The sequence below is a fragment of the Manduca sexta genome, chromosome 28 (genome assembly GCF_014839805.1).
Source record: "Manduca sexta isolate Smith_Timp_Sample1 chromosome 28, JHU_Msex_v1.0, whole genome shotgun sequence".
NCBI lineage: Eukaryota > Metazoa > Arthropoda > Insecta > Lepidoptera > Sphingidae > Manduca > Manduca sexta.
In genome coordinates, this window is record NC_051142.1 from 8,309,317 (window position 1) to 8,332,394 (window position 23,078).

The 23,078-nt window shown below is 34.0% G+C and overlaps 3 protein-coding genes across 4 annotated transcripts in view; 2 read left to right on the top strand and 1 right to left on the bottom strand.

Annotated features, from left to right (window-relative positions):
* The window catches only part of LOC115448982 (pseudouridine-metabolizing bifunctional protein C1861.05), a 122,826-nt gene that overhangs the window by 1,850 nt on the left and 97,898 nt on the right, over positions 1 to 23,078 (bottom strand). Inside the window, exons 8-10 of the mRNA XM_037444722.1 lie at positions 17,553 to 17,727; positions 16,654 to 16,769; positions 15,914 to 16,028 (exon numbers count right to left, since the gene is read on the bottom strand). Of these exons, the coding sequence (XP_037300619.1) occupies positions 15,914 to 16,028; positions 16,654 to 16,769; positions 17,553 to 17,727 (406 nt within the window). The remainder of the gene's footprint in view (positions 1 to 15,913; positions 16,029 to 16,653; positions 16,770 to 17,552; positions 17,728 to 23,078) is intronic.
* Positions 590 to 8,615, top strand: LOC119188400. 2 transcript variants are annotated; one of them, XM_037444728.1, is made up of 6 exons: positions 590 to 857; positions 5,195 to 5,331; positions 5,525 to 5,664; positions 6,161 to 6,316; positions 6,390 to 6,476; positions 6,715 to 8,615. In XM_037444728.1, exons 2-6 carry the CDS (start codon positions 5,198 to 5,200, stop codon positions 6,864 to 6,866), a joined length of 669 nt encoding a protein of 222 aa, XP_037300625.1. In that variant the 5' UTR covers positions 590 to 857; positions 5,195 to 5,197; the 3' UTR covers positions 6,867 to 8,615. The 2 variants fall into 2 exon arrangements, with proteins under 2 accessions (XP_037300625.1, XP_037300626.1); XM_037444729.1 differs by lacking the exon at positions 590 to 857 and adding an exon at positions 4,706 to 5,126.
* On the top strand, positions 10,113 to 13,470 carry LOC119191007. The gene is made up of 5 exons (XM_037444727.1): positions 10,113 to 10,325; positions 11,000 to 11,208; positions 11,687 to 11,882; positions 11,971 to 12,099; positions 12,489 to 13,470. The coding sequence occupies exons 1-5, from the start codon at positions 10,289 to 10,291 to the stop codon at positions 12,644 to 12,646; spliced, it is 729 nt and encodes a 242-aa protein (XP_037300624.1). The 5' UTR covers positions 10,113 to 10,288; the 3' UTR covers positions 12,647 to 13,470.

The following is a 23,078-nucleotide window of genomic DNA, read 5'->3' on the forward strand; positions in this document are numbered from 1 at the left end:
TTTAAAGCCATCCCCAGAGCAAACGGCCTTGAGCATTCGTTTTACATATTCATGGCGCACAAACTATGAGGGCACAATCTTACGAGATTGAGCGAATTGAATAATATTATAATGTAATGTAAGCCATACACGCTACGGTCTACCGGAGAGGTCATCTGTGCAGGTATGCAGCCCAAGTGCACGCGTTCAGAGAGCTTCAAGTAAAGATAATAAATGCAGGAATAACAGGCAATTCGTCATCCGAAACTACGGATTTCGTTTTTCGAAGTAGACCCTCTGATTGGACAATCAGTGGCGGCCAATGATATTTTTTTAATATTGAGCTATGCTTGTTCCTGGTAACAATAATGTAAGTGCAAAAATAATAAAACGCGAAAAAAGCATGCATGCTTTTTTTATTCAATCATCTGACATAATAAGTAATAAAAAAACTTTCAGCTTGTGATCTCGATTGGCGCAGAGCAGCGGTCCGTATCCATACTGCGGATCGCAGTTTAGTAGACCCTGTTGTAAAATATCTGTGTACAGTGTACGTTAGTGTACGCTGTGTCGCGTCACTAACAATCCATAAAGAGCCACACCCCTACTAGAAGTAAAAACTAAAAAGCAATATGTCACCTATCCTTGTCACACAAACAAGTGTTCACTTCGTAAATCAGTAGGTACTTCAAAGAATAAAATATTTATTTCGTGATTATAATACTTAAAAATTGACAATTGAACGAATTGAACTTGTTATTCTAAGTACTGAATGACATAATCTACAAATAATAAAATTTAATACAAAATTAAGTGATTGATATAAAGTTTATTACAAGAAATTTATCTTTGACGATTTTCGGTTAACTATTTTCAAGGTAAGTGTTACGGTTACACGAATTCATAGAAGGTAATAAGTTTAATTACGTGTAATGAATGCTGAAGTTTAGTACTTTAGCAATAATTCACTGTAAATAGATTTTGTCATTGTTTATTTTTTGTAACCCATAAATGGAACCATCAAAAAACCCTTTTGTTGAGAATGTATTCTTTAAGTATATATAAGATTTATTTTGTGATAGAAAAATCAAATACATATTTGAATCCATAACTTGATAGCTTAATAGAGTCCGAAAATGTCCGTTACAAAAATTCTAGGGTTTGGTGGAAGGCATGCCGTACATTATTATTATAAAGTGTTATTAAACTTTTTCCAAATTGCATGTACTTGGTTTAAATGTAATAACAAAACTTTTGTAACAACATTCTCAATATTGACAGGCAAGTGTTTTTGGTATGATATTATGTTATATGTTATAAATTATAACTGGAATAATATATGCACAAATTTATAATTGTTACGGGTCAACATTATGGTTGTATCCAATCAGAAGTCCCAGTTAGAGTTTCAATGACAGATAGTTGGTTTATTTTCATTATTATTTTTCCTAGTTTGGGTCAGGTTTTTCACCCATTCTTCTGGCTAAAATAAGGATTAGGGACTGTTTCTTGCAGAATAGTTCTACTAACCATATTTTCTATAATTCCCGAAAATAATCCACTTCCTTGTAATATTTCTCCTTAAATTTCAGGCCCCAAAATCTCACAATTTTTTTCTTGTGTTCACTTTCCATTTATTGAATTTTTATCAAATTTAATCCATATTAATTACATTAAATGTTTGTATTTAATATATTTATTTCCTTTTATTCAATACATTTATTTTTATTGAAGTTATTCCTAACTTATTATTGATATTATGAAACAAGCCCAAAGTCCATCCTGCAATAATAATACTACACTCTTTCCAGGCCTCTTAACCACAGATATGTATATAGTAATTGACTAGCACAAGAACAAAAATAGTATTGCATGCTCACCCACATTCTACTTTATTAGCAAGAAAAAAAAATTAAAATAAATAATTCAATGTAAATTATCTTTTATGTACAAGACGGTCCTTGAATAAAAGTTATACGATAAAATGTACATCAAATTGTAAATAAGTGAAAGTTACATAAGGAGCAGTTACTGTCAAACAGGAATCTGCAAGTTTCTAAATTAAGTGGAAGCTTTTTCAAAACCTTTGTGACATATTATGTTGTGCTAATCCCAGAAGGTTGAATATCAATGAGCATTTATAATACTACTGAAAGTGAGTCTAGTGTATGTTTTTCAGGATAAAGTAAATAGTTTCATTAATATTCTCATGTTTTTAACTATATTTCTTATGATTAACTTATATATTTCATGTTGGTAATTAAATACCTTTAAGATGCAAGACAGATAGATAGATTAGATACTACTTGTAGAATTATGACAACTTTTTGGATCTTATATGAAATAAATGATTTATTTGATACTGTAAAATTTTAAACATTATCGAGATTCAGTTAAATTTTTACTTTACCATCGGTTCAGAAAACAGTTTCCACACTATTCCCAACCATTCCCACCCTTGCTCTTTTCAAAATTAGTTTAAAGGGTATAGAATAGGTAATGTATAAATAATATAAAAAAATAAATTTAGTTTACTGCAGCTGATGACTGCAGCTCATTTATTTATTTGCAAAATAAAAAATAATCAATTCCTATACAACTGTAAATATCCAAAAGAGAAGTGGGTAAACCAGTCTACACAAGTTGCACCTGTACACAACTATGATGCATGTGTCAGTCATTGGTCTCCTCAAACATGGAGCAGGGAAGTGGAGAAACCGGCACACAACATCGCCGTAGGTACAAACAGTTAGAGAGTATGTCATAACCAACTTTATAATTCTGTCTCACAGACTGCTGCCGACTTCCACCCATGTAAAATGGATATCAAAATTTTTATTAGGAGTCTTAAATTTTGCATTAGGCATCTCAAAATATCACATTTGGTGGGTGAGGTTTTGTTTGCGGCTTCGGCTGCCTCAAAAAAGTTTCACTGTGAACCTTTCTGAAGCATGGGTGCACTGCAAAGCAAAAAAACTTGCAATGCCTATTATTTATAAATGGGTCCAAAGCCATGTAACTACAGGAGAATCTATGATGATAACTAATAGTTTTAGTTTAGAATTAATAACAGATTCATAAAAATGAATCCAATAAAATTTAATTTTAAATTAGAAATTATAGACATGAGTCATCTAGTAAGGCAAAGAGAGTGGCACCTACTATCATTAACTTATAATAATTTGATTTTATGTATCATAAAATGGAAGAAGTATGCTAAGTTCCTAAATATGTTTTCAATGTTTTCCCACAACGAACAAACTGTGTGAACTTTTTGGCATTGTCTTTTTGGGTGAATGCTATGAAACACAAACACATTGAGACCGCCATTATGTGTGTTGCGAAACTTGTTACATTCATGCCAGTGTTTGCTATTCACATCTGGTGGGGCTGAGGACCTTGTGCTTGGTGTGAAACAGCACTCCCATAAAAGCACTACTTCAATTTAAGCTAATTATCAAAATTGGTACAATCGAGGTACGCTTTATTTTTCAATATCAATGTTACATAAATTAATCGAAATAGTTGTGATGATAATGGTTTCTTAAGTTTTAATTCATGTTCTTTTTTTTTAATTAGGCGAACTTCAATGCGATGCCTTTAATTGCTATGTTGTAGTTCCGACATTTCGCAATCTTTCAACCTTCATGGTTACGGGACGGAGTCCGAATTAAACAAATGGCGATGAAACCGTAAAATTAATTTTATTTCAATAGTATTTGTGTTTTACCTCACTGTCTTGTGATGCCGAAAAAAGAAAATGTTTAAACGTAGGAAAAAAACTATGTACAATGTTCAGCATTTTAATTCTATCAAATACGAATACCGATCTTACATAATTAAGATGTAGCAAGACGCGTTATGTATAAATTTATATAAATATTCTCTAAGATTCAATACAATTGGACGCAAGGAATTTGCTGTTATTTTAGTCTTCAAGATTTACTATACTTATTAGTTTATAGTTTTCACTGACTATACTAACATTCCTAAAGACTTCGCACTTGAAACAATGATATAAGTACTTTTTTTATTAATATTTATTAGGATCCGCCTGTACTTTCAAATAACAATGCGGGCATACTTGGCATGCTTACCTATAAATCTCGGCGAATGTATTTTTGAGTTGATGTTCAGACGGCCTAGAAATTTAGGAATAACTCCTTAGTCTCCGCTTTAGAAGTTAGCAGGGTAATTAATGACTCAGAAATAATTTGTTTTGCCTCTCAAAACTAGCTGCTCGCGTTGAACTCTTTTCCTGGAACTAATATAGGTACCTAAATCTAAATGTATTATACTTTATTTATCTTTCTTTGCCTAAAGAATAGGGGACCGGCCTATGCTTGATTTTGTACATTATTCTATGTGTAATGGCTTTAAATACGAAAAAGAAGCACTTCTGCGAAAACAGCATAAAAATTGGTTAAAAAATGAGCGAGTTATTCATATTTAAAATATTGTAATGTGCAGGAGTGGGCGTGATGTGGGGATATCGCTTCATCTCTTTCTTTCGCAATTCCCGATGACGTCACATGTGGATATTTTGTCTCTTTTCTGTTTCTTGTTAATTACCCCTTCCACCGAAATTCAAATGCTTATAACTTGTTGATTTTTCACTGGATTTTAATAATTTCTTTGGTGTTATAATTTATATTATGTAAATATTTGATAATTGTTAAGAACAAAAATGAGTCCGGTACCCTATTAATAAAGTTACAATTGAACAGTTTTTATTATTATTTAATCTAATTATTGTTTTATGTAAAAAGGTATTCATTCTGTTAAAAAATATTGGCCTCCAGATAACTCTATCTTGCATGTCGAGGCCTAAAGATTTAGTAAGTGTATTTAGTAACTACACTTAGATGTTTAGGGTCAGGGCCGTGGCAGGATTGTCGAGTTATGTAAAACAGTGGTCCATTACTCACTGACATGATCTAACTCCTGTGACCAGCGCCCGGTGACAAATATGCGACATCTCATATTTATATTATTATAATCTTTTTTTAGACGTATGCGTCGTTATTTTTATTGTTTTGGAACACATTCCTGTCAATATTCTTAAATCAACAAATACTGCGCAATATATTTTTGTCATAATATGCTATCATCCTTGTACGGTTCCCGCGAAGCTCATAAACAGGAAGGTATGGTTTTGTGTAATTATGTCTACCTACGTGACTGTTGCTAACACTGTAATTAATTGATCTCACAGACAATGAAGAATAGGAGTTTGGCCGGTAATTGTGGCATTGGTGTGTTTGTTATTGCCCTTGTCACTGTGGCATTGGCATTTGGCACACCAAGTTGGTTAGTGAGCGACTCCAGAATAAGAAGTGCCAGACTTGACAGGTAATATATTCAATGACAAATCTGCTTTTGGTGGTAGGTATCTCGTATCCAAGACTCTGTCTGGGTAGTTACCTAAAAGCGTATCGTTTTTGCATTGCAAGCACACTTGTATTCCGAATTGAAGGATATTTATTATTTATATTCAACGATGGCGGCATTTTTTCTTTTATTATAAAATAAAATTTTATTTTAGGTTGGGACTATGGAACTATTGCTTCAGATCACTGCCAGACCCTCTAGATCAATATCAGAGACGCTTTTTTGTCGGATGTCGTTGGGTTTATGATCCTTTTACAACAGGCTATGATAAGATTCGGGGATATTTGTTGCCAGGTGAGATTTTTGATTTAAAAATAATTAATTACTTGTTAGAGCGTCGTAACGATACTACAAAAATAGGACTAGCTATTCTTGATCTTTGGTCAGACAGGTATAATTTATACAGTTTTAAGCCCGTTTAAAATATTGGGATGTGTGACGACTCTGACAACAGTCATAAACACGACAACGTTATATACGAAGTGCGGAAATATCTTGAGGCGACAAGTGAAGTAATGATATGAAGATTTTTATAAAAACCGGCTCATGCAGTGGCGCCATTAGTAATGCGAGGCTCTGGACAGCAAATCTTTGCGAGGCCTTATTATTTGATTGACGAAGGAAGCTTATGTTTGTTTCTTTGTACCCCTTGCAAGTGCGAGGCCCTGGACTATTGCCCCGTTAACCACTTCTTATCGCCGCGACTGTTCCCTTGATTTCCGAAATACTCATATAAAACGAATATTTTCTTCTATTTCGATTTTTTTACAATATCTAAATTAATTTTCAGGTTTTATGATAGCAACGCAATTCTTCTTTACATTATGCCTTATAGGCGTAATAGTATCAACGATTTTGGTCTTAATTTTCTTTCTCTGTTGCGGCCCAGATCAAAGTAGATTTGTGATTTTAATACGAAGTATTGGATACATCATGCTGGGTGCTGGTACGTAAAAAATCACGAAATATACAATATAATATTTGAATAATATAATTGATAAGTATCGTTATTCTTACAGGTATTTGTGGCGTCATAGCGGTTATAATATTCGCGTGTTTCGGAAATACAGATGGTTGGATGCCAGACCATCCAAATAACTATTTAGGTACGTTTTAAACAATAATTTTGCCTGAATGATCTTATTTTATGTTGTAACTTTTATTGTAACAACGAGACATGTATATAATTTTGCTTATAAGGTTGTTTATAATTGTGGCTTTCAAATCCAATAGTTTCAACTCCCAAAATAAAAACTGTTAATTCCTGAAACTGTAAATATTATCTGTAGTTTAACAAAAAACGTGATACTTAAGGAAATTAAGATGTTTTTATAACAATTTCAGGTTGGTCGTTTGGATTAGGTGTTGTGGGGGCGGTGGCCTGCATTGTAACGTCCGCTCTTTTCTTAACCGAAGCCAATATTCAATACAAGAAACGCAACAAGCTAAAAGAGTCACAATCACGCTTTGAAATGGAGTATGAATCAAAAGCATAATTAAGCACGCGGTGTAAGTTGTATAGTCATGTCGATTGTGACTGAAAAACCAACGAATACACATTTATAATTAAATAGTCTCTGACATAAGGAACTGCAAAAGTCTGTATAACTCTCCATGGCAGCCTATGTAATGTTATAAATGTAACATTGTTAACATAGTTTTAGTTGAGATGTTTAGAAATGTTTGGCAGTTTATACATTCATATTCTAGGTTTAAATAAGTGACACCGCGAGAGCGAGAAAGGTCTATATGCCTGTAGTTGCATGTCTTTGGATTTCGACGATAGTAGCTTTGTTCTGCGCAAGCGGAAAAATTATTATAATTTTGAAATATTTACGAAATAACATCATAAGATTAGAAGAAGCGGCGATAGCCTAGTTGGGTGTGGAAGGGACTGCCAAGACGAATGTCCGCAGGTTCAAATCCCAAGGGCACACACCTCTGACTTTTCTAAAATCATGTGTGTATTCTTTGTAAATTTATCGTTCGCTTTAACGGTGAAGGAAAACATCGTGAGGAAACCTGCACATCTGAGAAGTTCCCTATAGGAATTTCGAAGGTGTGTGAAGTCTACCAATCCGCACTAGGCCAGCATGGTGGACTAAGGCCTAATCCCTCTCAGTAGTAGAGGAAGCCCGTGCTCAGCAGTGGGCAAGTATATAATACAGGGCTGATATTATTATTATTATTATATCATAAGATTTTATGTAACAGTTTAACATTTTGCAATAACATTTAAATTAATGAAATAGTTAACTGGACCTACTTACCGCATACATAAATGAGCTCAGAAAATATAATACTATCTAATTGACAGCAAATCGAATATAGTTCGGCTACTACTAAAAATGCAAAAATACAAACACCTTCTCGATAAATGTCTTACACTTTATTATTTTTATTTCAACTTCGCATGTTGATCATTCTTGCACTCGCGGCCTAAAGTGTAATTTACTTTCAATTTATGACCAAATATTTATTACATTATAAAAGTGGCATTTATAACAATGAATGTCATGTGTTCTATACGAGCTGGGCCCTTATTCTGTATGATGGTGTAAACGCGTAACGCGGCCGTGTCATGTTATCTTCGAGAAATGTGCGTGGAATGGTATTCTGTAAGCCAAATTTCTATAGTCCTAAACATGATGCGTTGTGTCACGTGCTTGTTACTCACTGTCAAAATAACGTGCGGGATAGAGAATAAGGCCCCTGTACCATAAGTGCCTAAATAATGTAACAAATAAAAAAAAAAGTATCATAAACCTTAAACTTAGGTATTATATTATAATTGAATGATATTGTGCCAGATGACTAATATTTATTTAGGGACTTGTTACACTACCTCCACACTTTTTTGACGAATATTCACGCGCGAATTATACACAATTTAATTTTAACATGATAGTTATCTATCTACTTTTTATTAGTTTTAAGTATCCTTTTTTGCATTCCATGATCTATTGTATCTATGATACTAACTACGATTTATTTTGATCTGATTTTATTTCATTAGTAATGTATTATAATGTTTTGAGGACTTATAATTGCACAATTTTTAAGAATGTATTGTTTATAAAAACATTAAGAACCTATAAAAATCTTAATAAACACGCCTTATTTATATGCTAACGAAAGAATTATTCCGTACCTAATTTTAATCCGTCCATTTTTAAGTTGTAGTACGTAAGTTTTTTTACTATTGTGTAATGATACTGCCTTACCAATAAAATTATACTAAAGTTTTTTTTGTTGTTATTTAACCTGTTTTAACCTTCAGTTGTGTGTAGAACAGATAGTCATAGGGCCAGCCTGAGCCATTGGGGTGCCATAGGCGAAAAACACGCTATTAAGTTGGCGCTTATCTTACAAGTTTATTTATCATATCTTATTTTTGTGCGTTACGAGGGAAACATTGAAACGGCTAAACTGATTTAGATGAAATTTGGTTTATGGATAGACCATGTACTGGTTAAACACATAGGCTATTTTGTAATTTTTTTCCATAGGGAATAAAGGCGGCGATAGCCTAGTTGTTTGTGGAACGGACTGCCAAGACGAATGTCCGCAGGTTCAAATGGCAAGGGCACACACCTCTGACTTTTCTAAAAACTGTGTATTCTTTGTGAATTATCGCTTGCTTTAACGGTGAAGGAAAACATCGTGAGGAAACCTGCATATCTGAGAAATTCTCTACTAGGAATTTTTGAGGGTGTGTAAAGTCTACCAACCCGCACTAGGCCAGCGTGGTGGACTAAGGCCTATTCCCTCTCAGTAGTAGAGGAGGTCCGTGCCCAACAGTGGGACAGTATATAATACAGGGCTGATATATTATTATTATTATTATAGGGAATAAAGGAATTTAAATCTGTTTTTTTTTTAAATAGATGGCGCTGGTTTACGCGTGGTTATAAATCGCTACTGTATTTTAGGGACATGTAGAGGTAAAGGCTTCATATGGGGGCCAAACTCCAACACCTAGTTGCTATATATTTTAAATATTATTTTTATGGTTAGTATATACCATCTATACTTATAAAATCTTTATAAACTTATATTATAGACTTTTAATTAGATCTCCTGTGTATTTGGATTGTTTATTTAGATAAAAATCTAGATTTAGTACTTAGATTTTTTGCAATTTGGTCATTTTTTCAAATTCTCACACACATTTTGTATTTAGTGATTGGACGTTGAAATCAAGTAGGTACCTACCGATAGCTCTTTCGAATACATTTTTTTATAACGGACTTATATACAAAACTGCGTATAGAAGACGATTATATTTAGATTAGATGAAATTTTCAAGTAATTTGGGACATGGACACTGGCTACGCGCTTACCATAGGTAGTTATTCATAATAATAAAATATCAAGAGGGCTTAAGAGACTCGTGTGCAGAGTCGTAAAATAAATACAAATTTACGACTGAATTCGCAGTCAGGGTTGCCAGCTTAGTGTATTTATCACAGTTAGTGGTTAAATCGGGTCTTTTTGGGTTTTGGAAGTGGGTGGTTATTGTTAGGGGATTAATTACAAATAAGTGGGACGTGACTATTAAGCCGTATACATTTATTTAGAAAAATACCCCATAATATAGTTATTGCTAGGTAAAATAACAGGGTAAGGTCGTGAAAATTTTTATTATATTAACCCGATTTAAAAAAGATTTCCAAAAATGTCAAGAATATTTTATACTTGCGTGTACAACAAAATGGTCGCCTAAAAATCTGTTTTTTAGTGGTTTTGTGAGTTGATAACACTGATCGTAACGACAACAAAGTTTTGACAATTGACAGTTATAAGCGTTCAATAACTTGTGTTTTACTTGCTGATATAAATTTGGTATATTAAGTTATTATAAGACTTATTTCGACCTTTATTACCGATCGATTGTCATAAAAGACAAGCAGTAATAATGACTGCTGCCGACAATGAGTATCCGAAGGCATCCAGTAAGTAATTTCATGGGCACGCCCACTGGGCTATCGTCTGCTGTATTTGAAAGTTTATTGTATCTTATTACAATATAGTGATTTAAATTGTTTAGTGAGATATCTAAACCATCTCTTAGCTGTCGAAGACATCTTCATAGGATTTCCGATATCGGAATTAGCCCATTTAAAATACATAGAGCATAAATTATATATTTAATGAAACTGAAAGCCATACAAGTGACTAGATCTTTATAAAATACAGATTAGAGTTGTTTATATTTAGCTTATGGCTTCAGGTATAAAGTCTATATATGTTCTAAACTATGCCATGGTCAAGGAGTTAGATTTTATTTCTAAAAGTGTCACGAAGACCTTTCTGTTAACAAGATACATCCACATTCATCACTTACATTATCAATAACTAAGTTATTATTATAAATAGACCCTGCATTAGAATATAATCATTAAAGCAATAAAAAACTATTTCACTTTTAAAAATTATTAAGCTATTACAAAGGTATTAGTAAAATTGTATCTAATTTTTGATGACCACAATACAGGCATAGCCTAGTGTGGACATTGTTGTTAAATCTTATAAAAAGTGTAATTTTTGTAAAATAAATTTATTTCTTATTTCTTAAATCACATTCAAACTGTTCCAATGTCATTACATAGTTTATAAAACATTCCAGATGCCACCCTCATTGGTGCCAGCATCACATATGTGGCGGGGCTATTCCTGCTGTTATCTTTTGCCGGTCCATACTGGATAGAATCCTATTCAGAAATGTTCTCATCATTCAAGCATATGGGTCTGTGGGAGTACTGTTTTGACAATTTTAGGTACCCACCTTATCAGTTGGACAAGTTGTTCAATGGCTGCCATTATGTATTTAGCCATGTGAGTATCATACATGAAATAAATAACCATTTGATTGGTATTTAATGTCTTTTATAATTTGTGATGGTCACTAAACAATGTTGTTTTAAAATATTTTTTGATAATAATTTGGGGTTATACCTTTAAAATAAATATATTTTCTATGAAACATCTAAATTATCTTAAATAATGCATTATATTAGTGGGTAGAACTTTATATAAAAAGTTATGAATATGTTGAAAGCTAACAGGTGTGTCTTATTTTATAGAAGTAACACATTATAGTAAAGCCATTGCAATAATTGCAATAATAAAGGAAAATTGTCATAATATTAGCCATAGCCCAACATTCAAACTGGAAATGGCCTACTGGCCATTATATTAAATTACTATTTAGAGTGGGAACATTATTCTTATTTTATTTCTCTCTATATTAAGAATAAAAGACCATAGATGCTGATGATGGCTTACTGTATAAAATATTTAAATTAAATTTCAGGAATACTATGTAATTAGAGAATATCTGTTGCCTGCTTGGCTGATGGCGGTACAATCATTTGTTACTTTGGCTCTGATGCTTTCATTTACTGCTCAAGTACTGCTTGCGTGTGTCATTGTACGCTGGCCTTTACGCACTGTTCTAAGATATGAATGGATTTTTGTATCTGTTGCATTTGGAATGGTGGCAATCTCAAGTATGTTTTTGAACTAATGATTATTTTGCTACTTATATTAAGAGTTGGGCAGAAGCATATTGAATGAACAATTTCTTTTTAATTTTAGGCTTATTCCTTTTCCTGGCAGTGGCTATATTCGGAGGCAATTGTTACCGCCGAGATTGGATGATATATCCTTCTTTCAATGTATTATCATGGTCTTATGCATTTGCTGTTGTAGCATTTATTTTGTTTGGTAAGTGTTCCAGTTTTGGTACAAACTTAACCTTTTCAGGTTATCAATTACGCACGCATCGCCTACGTATTACAACTACGCCACTGAGGCAGTCAATTGATCATTATAATATGTAACTATAATTGTGAAATGAAATATTTAAAGCCCATTAGCTTAGTTTTACCATTGTAGGCCTACAAGTATAAAAGTTAAGTAACTTAAAGTAAATTTTGATAATATTGATTATAATCATGTAAATGTAAAAACTTTTGTATACACATCATCAACTGTAACATCCACAAATGGAAAGGAGAGAAAACTATACTAATTCTCATCCCCAGAAGCTATTGTATATGTATTATGTATAGAGAAGTAGTGTGTACATCTAATATATATTTTTCTCTTTTTAGGTTTTGCAGCAATTTTACTTTATCTCGAATCACGCAAACTGTATGAATTGCGCTCTGAGGCAAAGAATCTTGTGGCTCAAATGCAACACAGCCAGCCTGAACACGCTCTCAATCAATTCAGAGACCAACTGCACCAGCAGAGGCAGTGGAATATGTAATTATGATTATATTTCGTGTTACAAAGATATTTTAAACTTAATGATCTTTCTATTTTATGACAAATGAAAGCCATTCCAGTATGGATGTACCAAAAAGGTATTTAGAGTGATAAGTTTTTAAAAAAGATTGTAATGAATTTTATATTTTAACTAACATGAATCTCATTCTGAAAATTATCGCCGTCCGTTATAAAGTGATTGATATTTTTACACCAATAATAATATTATGTAGGTACTTTGATATAAATGTGATTGACTGTAAGTGCCCTTATTGTGTTATTTTTAATACATTAGTGCATCCACACCGCAGTTATTTATTTCATTTTAGATAAGTGTGTTCAAATTCTATCAAGAATTAGACTAAATTAAAAAACAATCATATTATATAGATTAGTTTTAATGTGGAACAATTTATTTGAGTTTGAAGACAACGGAAATCGCCAACAAACTGTACATTAATACAATTTTACCTCATTATTTGTTACAGGTGCATTTAAATTGTGTTACTTATTAACATATTTTTTTAAAAACAAATTCTATATAAATAAACTGGGGTGTGAATGGATCATAATGTATATTGTATTTTGATTAGTAGAAATATGATTAATTTTGGTATTCAATAATAAGGAAGACGAAAGCAGAAAAATAATTACAAACATTTAAATATTTAGTATAAAATGTTCTAGGATTTTCTCACAAAACTGCAGTTTTTATAGATTTAATATTGTAAATGTAATGGCTCTTTTATAGATCATGCTGTCCCTATCTTGTAATGAGACTTTAACCTAATCTGTTTCCATATTATACTGATAGCAAGTTTTTTACCTTTACTATTTTCTTTCACCTAACTGAAATTATTGATGTATAAAGTTATAGGTTTTAACTGTTTCAGTAATTTCTAGTTAGTGATTAGTTCTCGCAGTTGAAAGAAAAACGTAAAAATAATTAATAATCATGGATATTTCGGCCTTTAAAATTTCGTCATATTAAATTTTAACACGTAATTATTTTTAGGTTTTTCTTTCAACTGCGAGAACTAATCACTAACTAGACGTGAATTTAAATTCTTTACTTGCCAATACTTGTTTAGTTACCCAGATTAAAGCCGAAACAAAATGTATGAAAATGGACCTTGAGGTATCGCCTTAAATTGTCACTATTGCTACAAGCACTTAATTGCTTAATGTGTCATTTATTTCTATTTCTGCATCTTGTTCTGTGGAAGATTTAATGACCAAAGGAGGTGCGGTCTTGCTTTAGCAGGGTTATAATTAGCGAAATGGCAAAGGAATTTTGCCAAAGGTTCGTTTAAACATTCGATATGCGAACAATATTTTATACTGTTTTATAAAATATATCGGTTAAAACTTTCCAACTAATCAAATAAATTGTTTGGATAAATTAATTGCGCTTTGAAAGTTACATACAGAGGCCTAAGTAAATGGTGGCTCAATGGTTTTCTTATTTGGAGCTCCTAGTGCATTAAATTTCGCTCTATTCAAAATTCTTATAATATAATGGCAGCTATTAGCCGTAATCAGTGGCCTTAATTTTAAACGTAGTTAATACAGTTTACAGGATAAGACATACGATATATTTATGATGCCGACAATGTACTTATTTATAGTTCAAAATATGAAGGTGTTCCCCCAGCATATCGGCGCGGTAGCTGAATTTTTGGAAGCGATCTACTCGAAATTTATAGAAAAAATTGGTAAAAAAAAACTAAACAACATATTTCTAGAATACGTTATCTTAACTTTGGTAGACTTGATTTTTTTATAATGAAATATTTTGTCCTCAATCCCACAATAAAAATACCACTAAACAGTTCAACATTACGAAATAAACAATCTAATAACGAGTATTTTGGTTGTTTAAAGTTTTAAAAAACACCAAAAATTGATTTCGATAACATATTATTAGTAAATCTTTACATATTCCCGCCGTAACTCGTGCGCTGAAAGTGTATGGAACTAATGCTCAAGGTCGTTTGCTAGGGAGAGTGTCTTAAAACTATACTTAAATTATATTGATTTTTTAACATTCGAGATCCGACCTATTACTTTTTAAAATAACTCTGTTGTGTATGGTATTTACATTAAATAAATTTAATTGATAAAAATGTATTTTGATTTTTAGTAAGAGCAATAACCATGTCTTTGAACAATCCCAGCAATGGTTTTACTTGCGTATTGTGTTTAAATTTTGTAATTCTATTGAAAACTCCGATTGTATACCAAAACTAGCTGACCCGACAGACGTTGTCTTGTCTTAACTATGAATTTGCAGCGCGCATTCTGTCAATCACTGACAGTTATTTCAAACAATTTATATTTATATAAAATTAATATTTTCGTTAAGTTTTCTTAAATTTTCTAATTTTCTGCGCAATTTTTTGAATTTTTTCTTTCATAAGAACCTTCTGCTGACAATAACAAACACAACAAAAAAAATAGTGAAATCGGCCCACCGTTCACGCGTGATGGCGTGACCAAGGGAAATAGGGATTCATTTTTATATATATATATATATATATATATATATAGATATATAGATATATAGATATTCCATTGCAAAATTGAAAGTATGAAAATATCTAGAAACTTTGATAAAACGTTGATTGGAAGCATTCACATAGCGTGTCAAGTATCTAGTTGCGCTATTTTCTTATCGCGCCATAGCCTAAAGCGCTAGTTGGACGCGATATCTTAATTTTTATATTTTCTGTAATAATTACCTGGCTTTATAGGTCTTTCATTTACATTCGTAGTTAACTTAGCCTTGCTAAAAATCTAAACGAAGCAATGATTTTAATTGTGGGATTATTTTAGCATCAGGTTTTACAAAAATATCATGTGCTGGTTTTCTTAAATATTCTTTACCTCATTTCAATCTACGCCACAGGTATTTTACGTATTTATATATAAAATAGTTTTAATTAATTCCTGAGCCAAGCAAATCATTGGGATAAAATTGTTTTGCAACCGTGAAATTTAAATATTATTTTTAATTATAACTTTTTATAAGTATACTTAATATCGGAACCGAATTTCATTGTCATAGATACAACCACGTGGTTGCCACAGATATAGGTAACTATAATATGGTTGGCCTAGTGTTGGGGTAAGGGCAAAAACCTGAATAAAATTGGCAGCTAAATATGCTGTAAGTGCCTTGCGGGTATCACGTAAATTGCACCTTAATGCTTGAGTGAGAAGTCACGGAATTCTGTAGCACAAATTATAACGGAAAATTAAATCTTACCTGGCTTTTGTAGCTCGTGACACAGTTTTAACACGTGGTTAATTGTTTCCTGAGGAGGATTTCCATCGATAACCACGAGTGGAGCATCTTTTAAAACTTCGATATGCTTATTTACCTGCACAGACAATGATTTAATTATAAATGGATTTTAAATATACGAAGAAAGGCTGATAAATTTAGTTACGTACACGGTGTATGATTTTTCCTATTATACTCCTGAATTGGCTTTTATTTATATCTGCTATTAGTCGTTCAGGTAACACGTAATATTGTGAATTAATGTGTCACAATTATGGTTTAGTGTTTATCCATATAGGTAATAAAGTTTAATAACATATAAATTATAATTTCTATAAAATTGATTGTAAATAGGTACGTGTAGATGTGTACGATGTAATCAAATCTACGCAGCCATCAAGTTGCGTATATTCAGCTCCGAATAGGGGGGAGGGGGGAGCCAGGGCCCGTGCCCCGGGCGGCGAATTTACAGGGCGGCAAATTCAAACTTGGCAGACAATACACAACTCATTAATGCAACTTTGACTATTGAGACATCCAGTACATTACACACACAAATTATTTCCCGCGGGGCGCGAAATGATGATGATGATGACAAAAGTAAAAATATAGATAATCGGGGGCGACATTATCCAGATTTTGCCTCGCCTCCAAAAAATTCAAGATCCGGGTCTGCGTATATTTCATTTTAAGTTTATATGTACTATGATTTGATTCCTTACTAGGTCGATAGTGATGTGGTTGTGTAGCTCCATATCGCCCAGCCCGAGGAGGCACTCTCCTTTGGAATCCAGAATGGCAGCGTAGCTTGGTGTGCGGCCTCCATTCACGATGCAACCTACACAATTTTTAGAAAAAAGAAAAACAAGTTTTGAGAATTTTATCCTGATATTACGTTTAATTTTACTTCAATGTTTTAAAGATCATCTCTGTGTATGAAGAGTGGCCGGCGAAAAGCGTTAAAGCAAGATTTTTTCATTTTCGCCTAACTTAACCAACTTTTTACTTCACAAACTTTTCCACTTATTTTTTTAACATTTACAACGGTAAAATCTAAAAATATACGAAAGAGTTGAAAATAAAAAAAAACTAATCACTTTATACTAAGGTACGTGAGATAAATTTCAAAGCAGTTTCATGTGTTTTTATTATTTAAATTGTATATGACTTTATTGAAAGTCAACGTATTATATAATACTTACTGATTTATTAATTATACACGCATTATTTTGTTGGATTTTTGAGATGTAATTTGCTGCTTACCGCTCGATATTTTTTATCTTGTCATCCATACAATTTTGTTCTCAGTGGAATGAATGGGATATCGGATTTCATATCGGGTGAAAATTACAGACTTCGGACTGATACTGGGTAGAATAACCCAATATTACTGCACGACTCCCGGTTAATAATGTTCGATCCCCGGATCGAACCCCATGGAACTCAGCACCGCAGTTGTACCGTAATACAATTACGCAATCGAGGCAGGCAATTTAAAAACGAAAGGTTAAAAATTGTTTTAAAATGTAGCTACATGCAGTAATGTCGTTTTTTGCAAAATAAATGGTAATTGCGTCCCTACAAAGTGATAGAGTTTGTAAGTAGGTCATAACCTGCATACCATCAAGTAATAGTCCCGGTGCAATATTAGCGATGTAAGTTCCGTGGACATCGTCGCCGACGGCTGTCAAGAGTCGCGTGCGGCCCCGTTGCAACCGCCACAGCGCTTCCGCCATATTGCGGCCGACGCCTCCGCCGCACTGCACCGTTGCGCATGCGTGGGTACTGCCATCTAGCTGAAAACAAAATATAATATTAAGATGTAAACTAGATTTTTATACTCAATCGTTAAACTAAGCACTAAATATAATATGAATTCTGATTAAAAATCTAATTAGTCTTTCGGCTCTCTAACTACCAATTTATGTCTTCATAATGTTGTTAAAAGCAACCTTATTGTAATTTGTAATAGGTGAAAAGGAATAATATCTGAGTGAAATATTTTATCTAGATCGACCTAAATATATGTTATCATAACTTAAAATAGGAAATTGCATTGTGTTAACTTTAGATAGGAACCTCTGTTTTCAATCATAATATACTCTCTCACGATAAGTATATCCTATCGTGTAGCCTAGGCCTTTAAAAGATTGAACTTACTTACTAATTATAATAAATGGAGGAACACATTATCTCGCAAATTGTGTTAAATAAACTTTTCACTTCTCATATGTAGATTATACCTACTCCACATGTTTTAATATTTATAAAATAACCAGGATTATTAATATGCTTGCCGCAGTAAATGTGCGGTTGCTGTTCGTTAATAGAGGTAATGTTTCATTGCATGTGAATTTTAAATTATAACCAACGTGTTTGGTCTCGCGGTGACATTTTATATACAAGTTGTTTGTATGTGTATTGTAATGTAATGCAGTCTCTACATTTATAATTTCATATTTAGGTTAATGATTGCAATTAAATTATTCAATTCTCTTTAAGTGTTTCAACCCTCAGTTTAAGATGAGTAATGTCCGTGCCGAATACTGCCGATGACGTATTTTCTTCAGAATTAACCGGTACTTATTGTTAATCATCTGGTGAACCTTGTTAGTATGGCGCTTTTAATCATACCACCAGGTTTAAATCGAAATAATTTTGGTAAACATATAAAAAGTATGCCCATCGCCGCCCTCACCGAGAACATTGGGTCATTAATGTAGTGCGACGCAAACAACGCCAATTGATTCGCGGACACTGCAGGTTAGTCAAGACTGACGAAATTATTAGTAATTCTGCGCTACTATTGTATCTGATTCAATAAAGTGGCGGGTTGACATGCCTGCTATACAGCTGTCGCGCTAGTGTACAGGTCACGAAAGTTAAGATAGATCACAGAAACTTGGAGATCCGTCTTCGTGGACGAAACTATCATCCTTTGACGATGACGACAGTGTGGACAAATACTGCTTTGTTTGCGATGAGATTTCATTGTTTCAATTTAACAGATTCGAACTAGTCTACTTTAAACTGAGTAGAGCAAAATGCTGCGTGGTATTCAAGTGGAACGTGTATGGCGAATGTGGTAGTTGTTAATAGGCCGATATGAGACTGCAGGGCGAGGGCGGTGCCGTTGACCGCAGCGATGGTATCTCAGCTAAGCACGCGACTGTCCGCATTTACGCTGCATTATGCGACAAGTGCTTATATTATTACCTCCATGAATACAAAATTTATTTGTAATGCAGCAGTAACCCGTTGTTACCTATATTGCAGGTATGGTTTTGATATTGAATAAAAGGAAACGAGAAAATGGTTCGCCCGGATACGGTTAGTCAAGATTGTTTTCTTTTTTTATGTCTAGCCATAGGCCGGGGTCATTATTTGTTCAGCTCTTCTGTTTTGTGATAGAACTTACTTGTAGAAGTGGCTATTGCTCACCAAGCGTTGCCTGAGAGTAAGACCGTAGGTAGGACCTTATTGAATTCCACGGAAAAATTGCTGCCTCTAGATTAATCAGTCTATAATACTCTCGATTCACAAGTTAAGTTTTGAAACGGGTACTGCCTATCGGGCACATGGCCAGTGATGTTATAATTAGTAACTGAAATTAATATTAACATAACATTTACAGATGTTTTTAAGAGGTTTTTTTCCTATAAATGACTTTGCGACATGAAAAACAGTTTCATATACATATTGCTAAATTTGCAGTATATTCATTTATGAAATGCACATAAAATGTTAACCAAATACACAATTATTGTAAAAGTCAGAAGTAAAATATGATAATTAATGAATGCAGTTTCTCAAACGACAAGTCTTAGTTTATAAAATAAAATTTTACTCCCTATTAGTTAACATGAAAGGCATTTATTCGCATAAGTGAACTTCATAATCCCCACACGTGAGACCATTAAAATATAATTATGATGCCTCAAATAGCGGATGAATGAAAGGGATTGATGAGTTCATTGGAGGTAAAATCTACAGAGTGATTAATGTCCGCACACAGAACCAAAACACCCTTTACGTAATACCGCTAATTAAATAATATTCCATTACATTGTTTTATATTATTCAAACTTTAGAGTCCTCTTAATGTTATAGGACTTTTGGTATTGTACTCATAGATATTGGCATCACGCTCTCTATTAATACTCAGCTGTAGGTTCCCAACTTCAAAAAGATTGATGTTGTTACACGTTTTTCATTGAATTAGTGGCCGTCCAGTGGTCAAAAATTATACCGTCGAATTTAATATATTTGCGAGACATATATGCCTCTGGCAGTAAGTCCGCCTTTATATGTTTTGTTTGAAGAGCAAAAAATAAATAAATTTCTATATAGCTTTCGTTATGCCACACACCATATCTGTAATATAAAAATAAGTCGGGTTTTCCTTCCTGACGCTATAACTCCAGAATGCACGAACGGATTTCCACGGTTTTGCATTCGTTGGAAAGGTCTCGGGCTCCGTGAGGTTTATACCAAAGAAAATTCAGGAACAATTTCAAGAGAAGAGCAGGAATACTGGGAAAATCATTTGTCACATACAGCGCCATCTCTGATACATAGCATGTAGTACCACGGCGCCAGTACGTGGTGTGTGAGTATCCCTCACGAAAATAAGTACGTTTCATTTTAAGTAGATGGCGCCGGTGCGTGATACATTGTTTGACAGCTACTCATTGTACTCTGCTCAGTTATTTTTTGTGTTGGATAGCCCTTTGTCGTGAAGTACTATAGGCTATATATTATCACGCTATGACCAATAGGAGCGGAGCAGTAATGGCTAATCTCAGGAACTACCGGTTTGAACTGTAAAAATCTTTTTGTGTCGGATAGCCCTTTGTTCGTGGAGTGCTATAGGCTATATATCATCACGCTATGACCAATAGGAGCCGAGCAGTAATGAAACATGTTGTAAAAATGGGGAAAATTTATTAGTTTTGAGAGCTTCCGTTGCGTGCGCTACGTAAACGGTTAAAGTTATGCAACAATGATGTATGACGGGATTGTTCCTCTTAAAAAGTTCATCATATCAGCCACAGGAAGTCCACTGCTGAACATAGGCCTCCCCCAAGGATCTCCACGTCGACCTGTTGGAAGCGGCCTGCATCCAGCGACTCCTGCGACCCTAGCCAGGTCTTCCGTCCACCTTGTAGGCGGGCGTCCGACCTTCGTTTGCCTGTACGTGGCTCTCCACTCTAGAACCTTTCGACCCCAACGGTCATCGGTTCTTCGAGCTATGTGTCCGGCCCACTGCCACTTCAACTTGCTAATCCTATGGGCTATGTCGGTAACCTTTGTTCTCCTACGGATCTCCTCATTTCTGATTCGATCTCGTAGGGAAATAGAGCATAGCCCTCTCCATAGCTCGTTGAGTGACCTTGAGCCTCCTAATGAGGCCCACAGTGAGAGGCCACGACTCGGTGCCGTATGTTATCACTGGTAACACACAACTATCGAAGACTTTCGATTTAAGGCACTGAGGTATTTTGGACGAGAAGACGTTGCGAAGTTTCCCGAATGCTGCCCAACCGAGTTGGATTCGACGATTGACCTCTCTCTCGAAGTTGGACCTACCTAGCCGGACCACTTGTCCTAAATAGACATATTCGTCTACAACTTCGAGAGTCGAGCCCCCAACTTCGATGGGGGTGGGCACAACATGGACATTCGACATGATCTTCGTTTTGTCCATGTTCATTTTAAGACCCACCTGTTGGGAGACTCGATTAAGGTCTTCGAGCATAGTGCTAAGGTTTTCCAGCGATCGATCTTAAAAAGTTCTACAAAAATATATTATAAAACAAAGTCCCCCGCTGCATCTGTCTGCCTGAACGTGTTAAACTCAAAAACTACTCAACATATTAACATGAAATTTTGTATGGAGACAGTTTGAGACCCTGGGAAGAACATAGGGAAAATATATAGCGTGACTTTTATAACGGAAAACTTTACCCCGAAAAACTTTATAACGCTGGCGGACCCGCGGGCAAAAGCTAGTAATCTAATATATATAGATTTTGAGATAATATGGTGATCATATTTAATCAGACTATTTATTTTTATTTTTTATGTAGAGTCACTATTGTTTTTCTTTCACTTTTTTTGACATTTCATACTACCAAAAAAGGTGGCGGTGATGGCAAAGCTTTTAAATTTTGGTATCTTATTTAAAAATGCACAATTCTTATGGTTATACAATTTCTAGATTTGAAAGACGCAACATGAGAGTTCGTTTAAGGACACCTGACAAGTACTCCGTTTAAGGAGAAAAAGTGTGGCGTCAGCAGCGATACTAGCAGTCTTAGGCAGTTGGGATGAAACAAGCGAAAATATACACATTTGGTCAAGTATGACCTCGTTTATGGTGAAGCGGGGCGTTGCGCGGCGTGTGACGTCAGCTGTGCTCGTAGGTGTGCATACTGCGACTGTGTTAGTTGCAGCTATCGAATAAATCCTTTCTGCCGGTGTCTGTGATGTTTGATAGACGGAGTTGAGGATTTGGAAGAATCGTTAATTCTGATAAGCCATTTAATTATACAACACTTATTTTATAATACAAGAGAAAAAACATATTCATTTTAAGGAGCCGAGATATGTATCGAATTTCATTCAAAATGTATTTTTGGGTTTTGCTGTCGAAGCTTCTTTCATCAGTAGAGGTTTACTTTACTACAGAATATTCTTTGTCCATCTTTAAGTTTCAAGATATTTTAGATTTGTATAGTGATAGCGTCTTCTTAGACTGGAGATCATCTGGTTAGGTAATATTACTCTTTTTATTTGTGTTATCAGTAGCAGTATATTCTGCTTTGAGTACATTGTAGCCTGCGAAGTGAAGGCGACGTAAGACTACCCGCTGGATGCAAAGTCGTTTATACAATTTTATAAGTACGTACTTTGGTTCTCGTTTAATGTACACTTTGGAATTAACATTGGGTTCTGTCTCCAGCATTTGCGCACGCAAGCAGAGAGTTGCAGGTGTTTATCCAAAAGTTTTACTTAGATAATGTAGCATATTCATCACATATATGCAATATTGTATTATGTAACACTAAAGTAATTTTATTGTCACAAATAAGTCGAAGAGTATCGTGGCCAAGCCCAGGTCCGTTGCAATTTGGATCCATTCCTC

Excerpts from the sequence above, each read along its gene's own strand:
- LOC119188400 (XM_037444728.1), top strand. The coding sequence starts at position 5,198 with ATGAAGAATAGGAGTTTGGCCGGTAATTGTGGCATTGGTGTGTTTGTT. Across the intron at positions 5,332-5,524 it reads AGAAGTGCCAGACTTGACAG|GTTGGGACTATGGAACTATT; the intron begins GTAATATATTCA and ends ATTTTATTTTAG. Across the intron at positions 5,665-6,160 it reads TCGGGGATATTTGTTGCCAG|GTTTTATGATAGCAACGCAA; the intron begins GTGAGATTTTTG and ends ATTAATTTTCAG.
- LOC119191007 (XM_037444727.1), top strand. The coding sequence starts at position 10,289 with ATGACTGCTGCCGACAATGAGTATCCGAAGGCATCCA. Across the intron at positions 11,209-11,686 it reads GCCATTATGTATTTAGCCAT|GAATACTATGTAATTAGAGA; the intron begins GTGAGTATCATA and ends ATTAAATTTCAG. Across the intron at positions 12,100-12,488 it reads TGTAGCATTTATTTTGTTTG|GTTTTGCAGCAATTTTACTT; the intron begins GTAAGTGTTCCA and ends TTCTCTTTTTAG.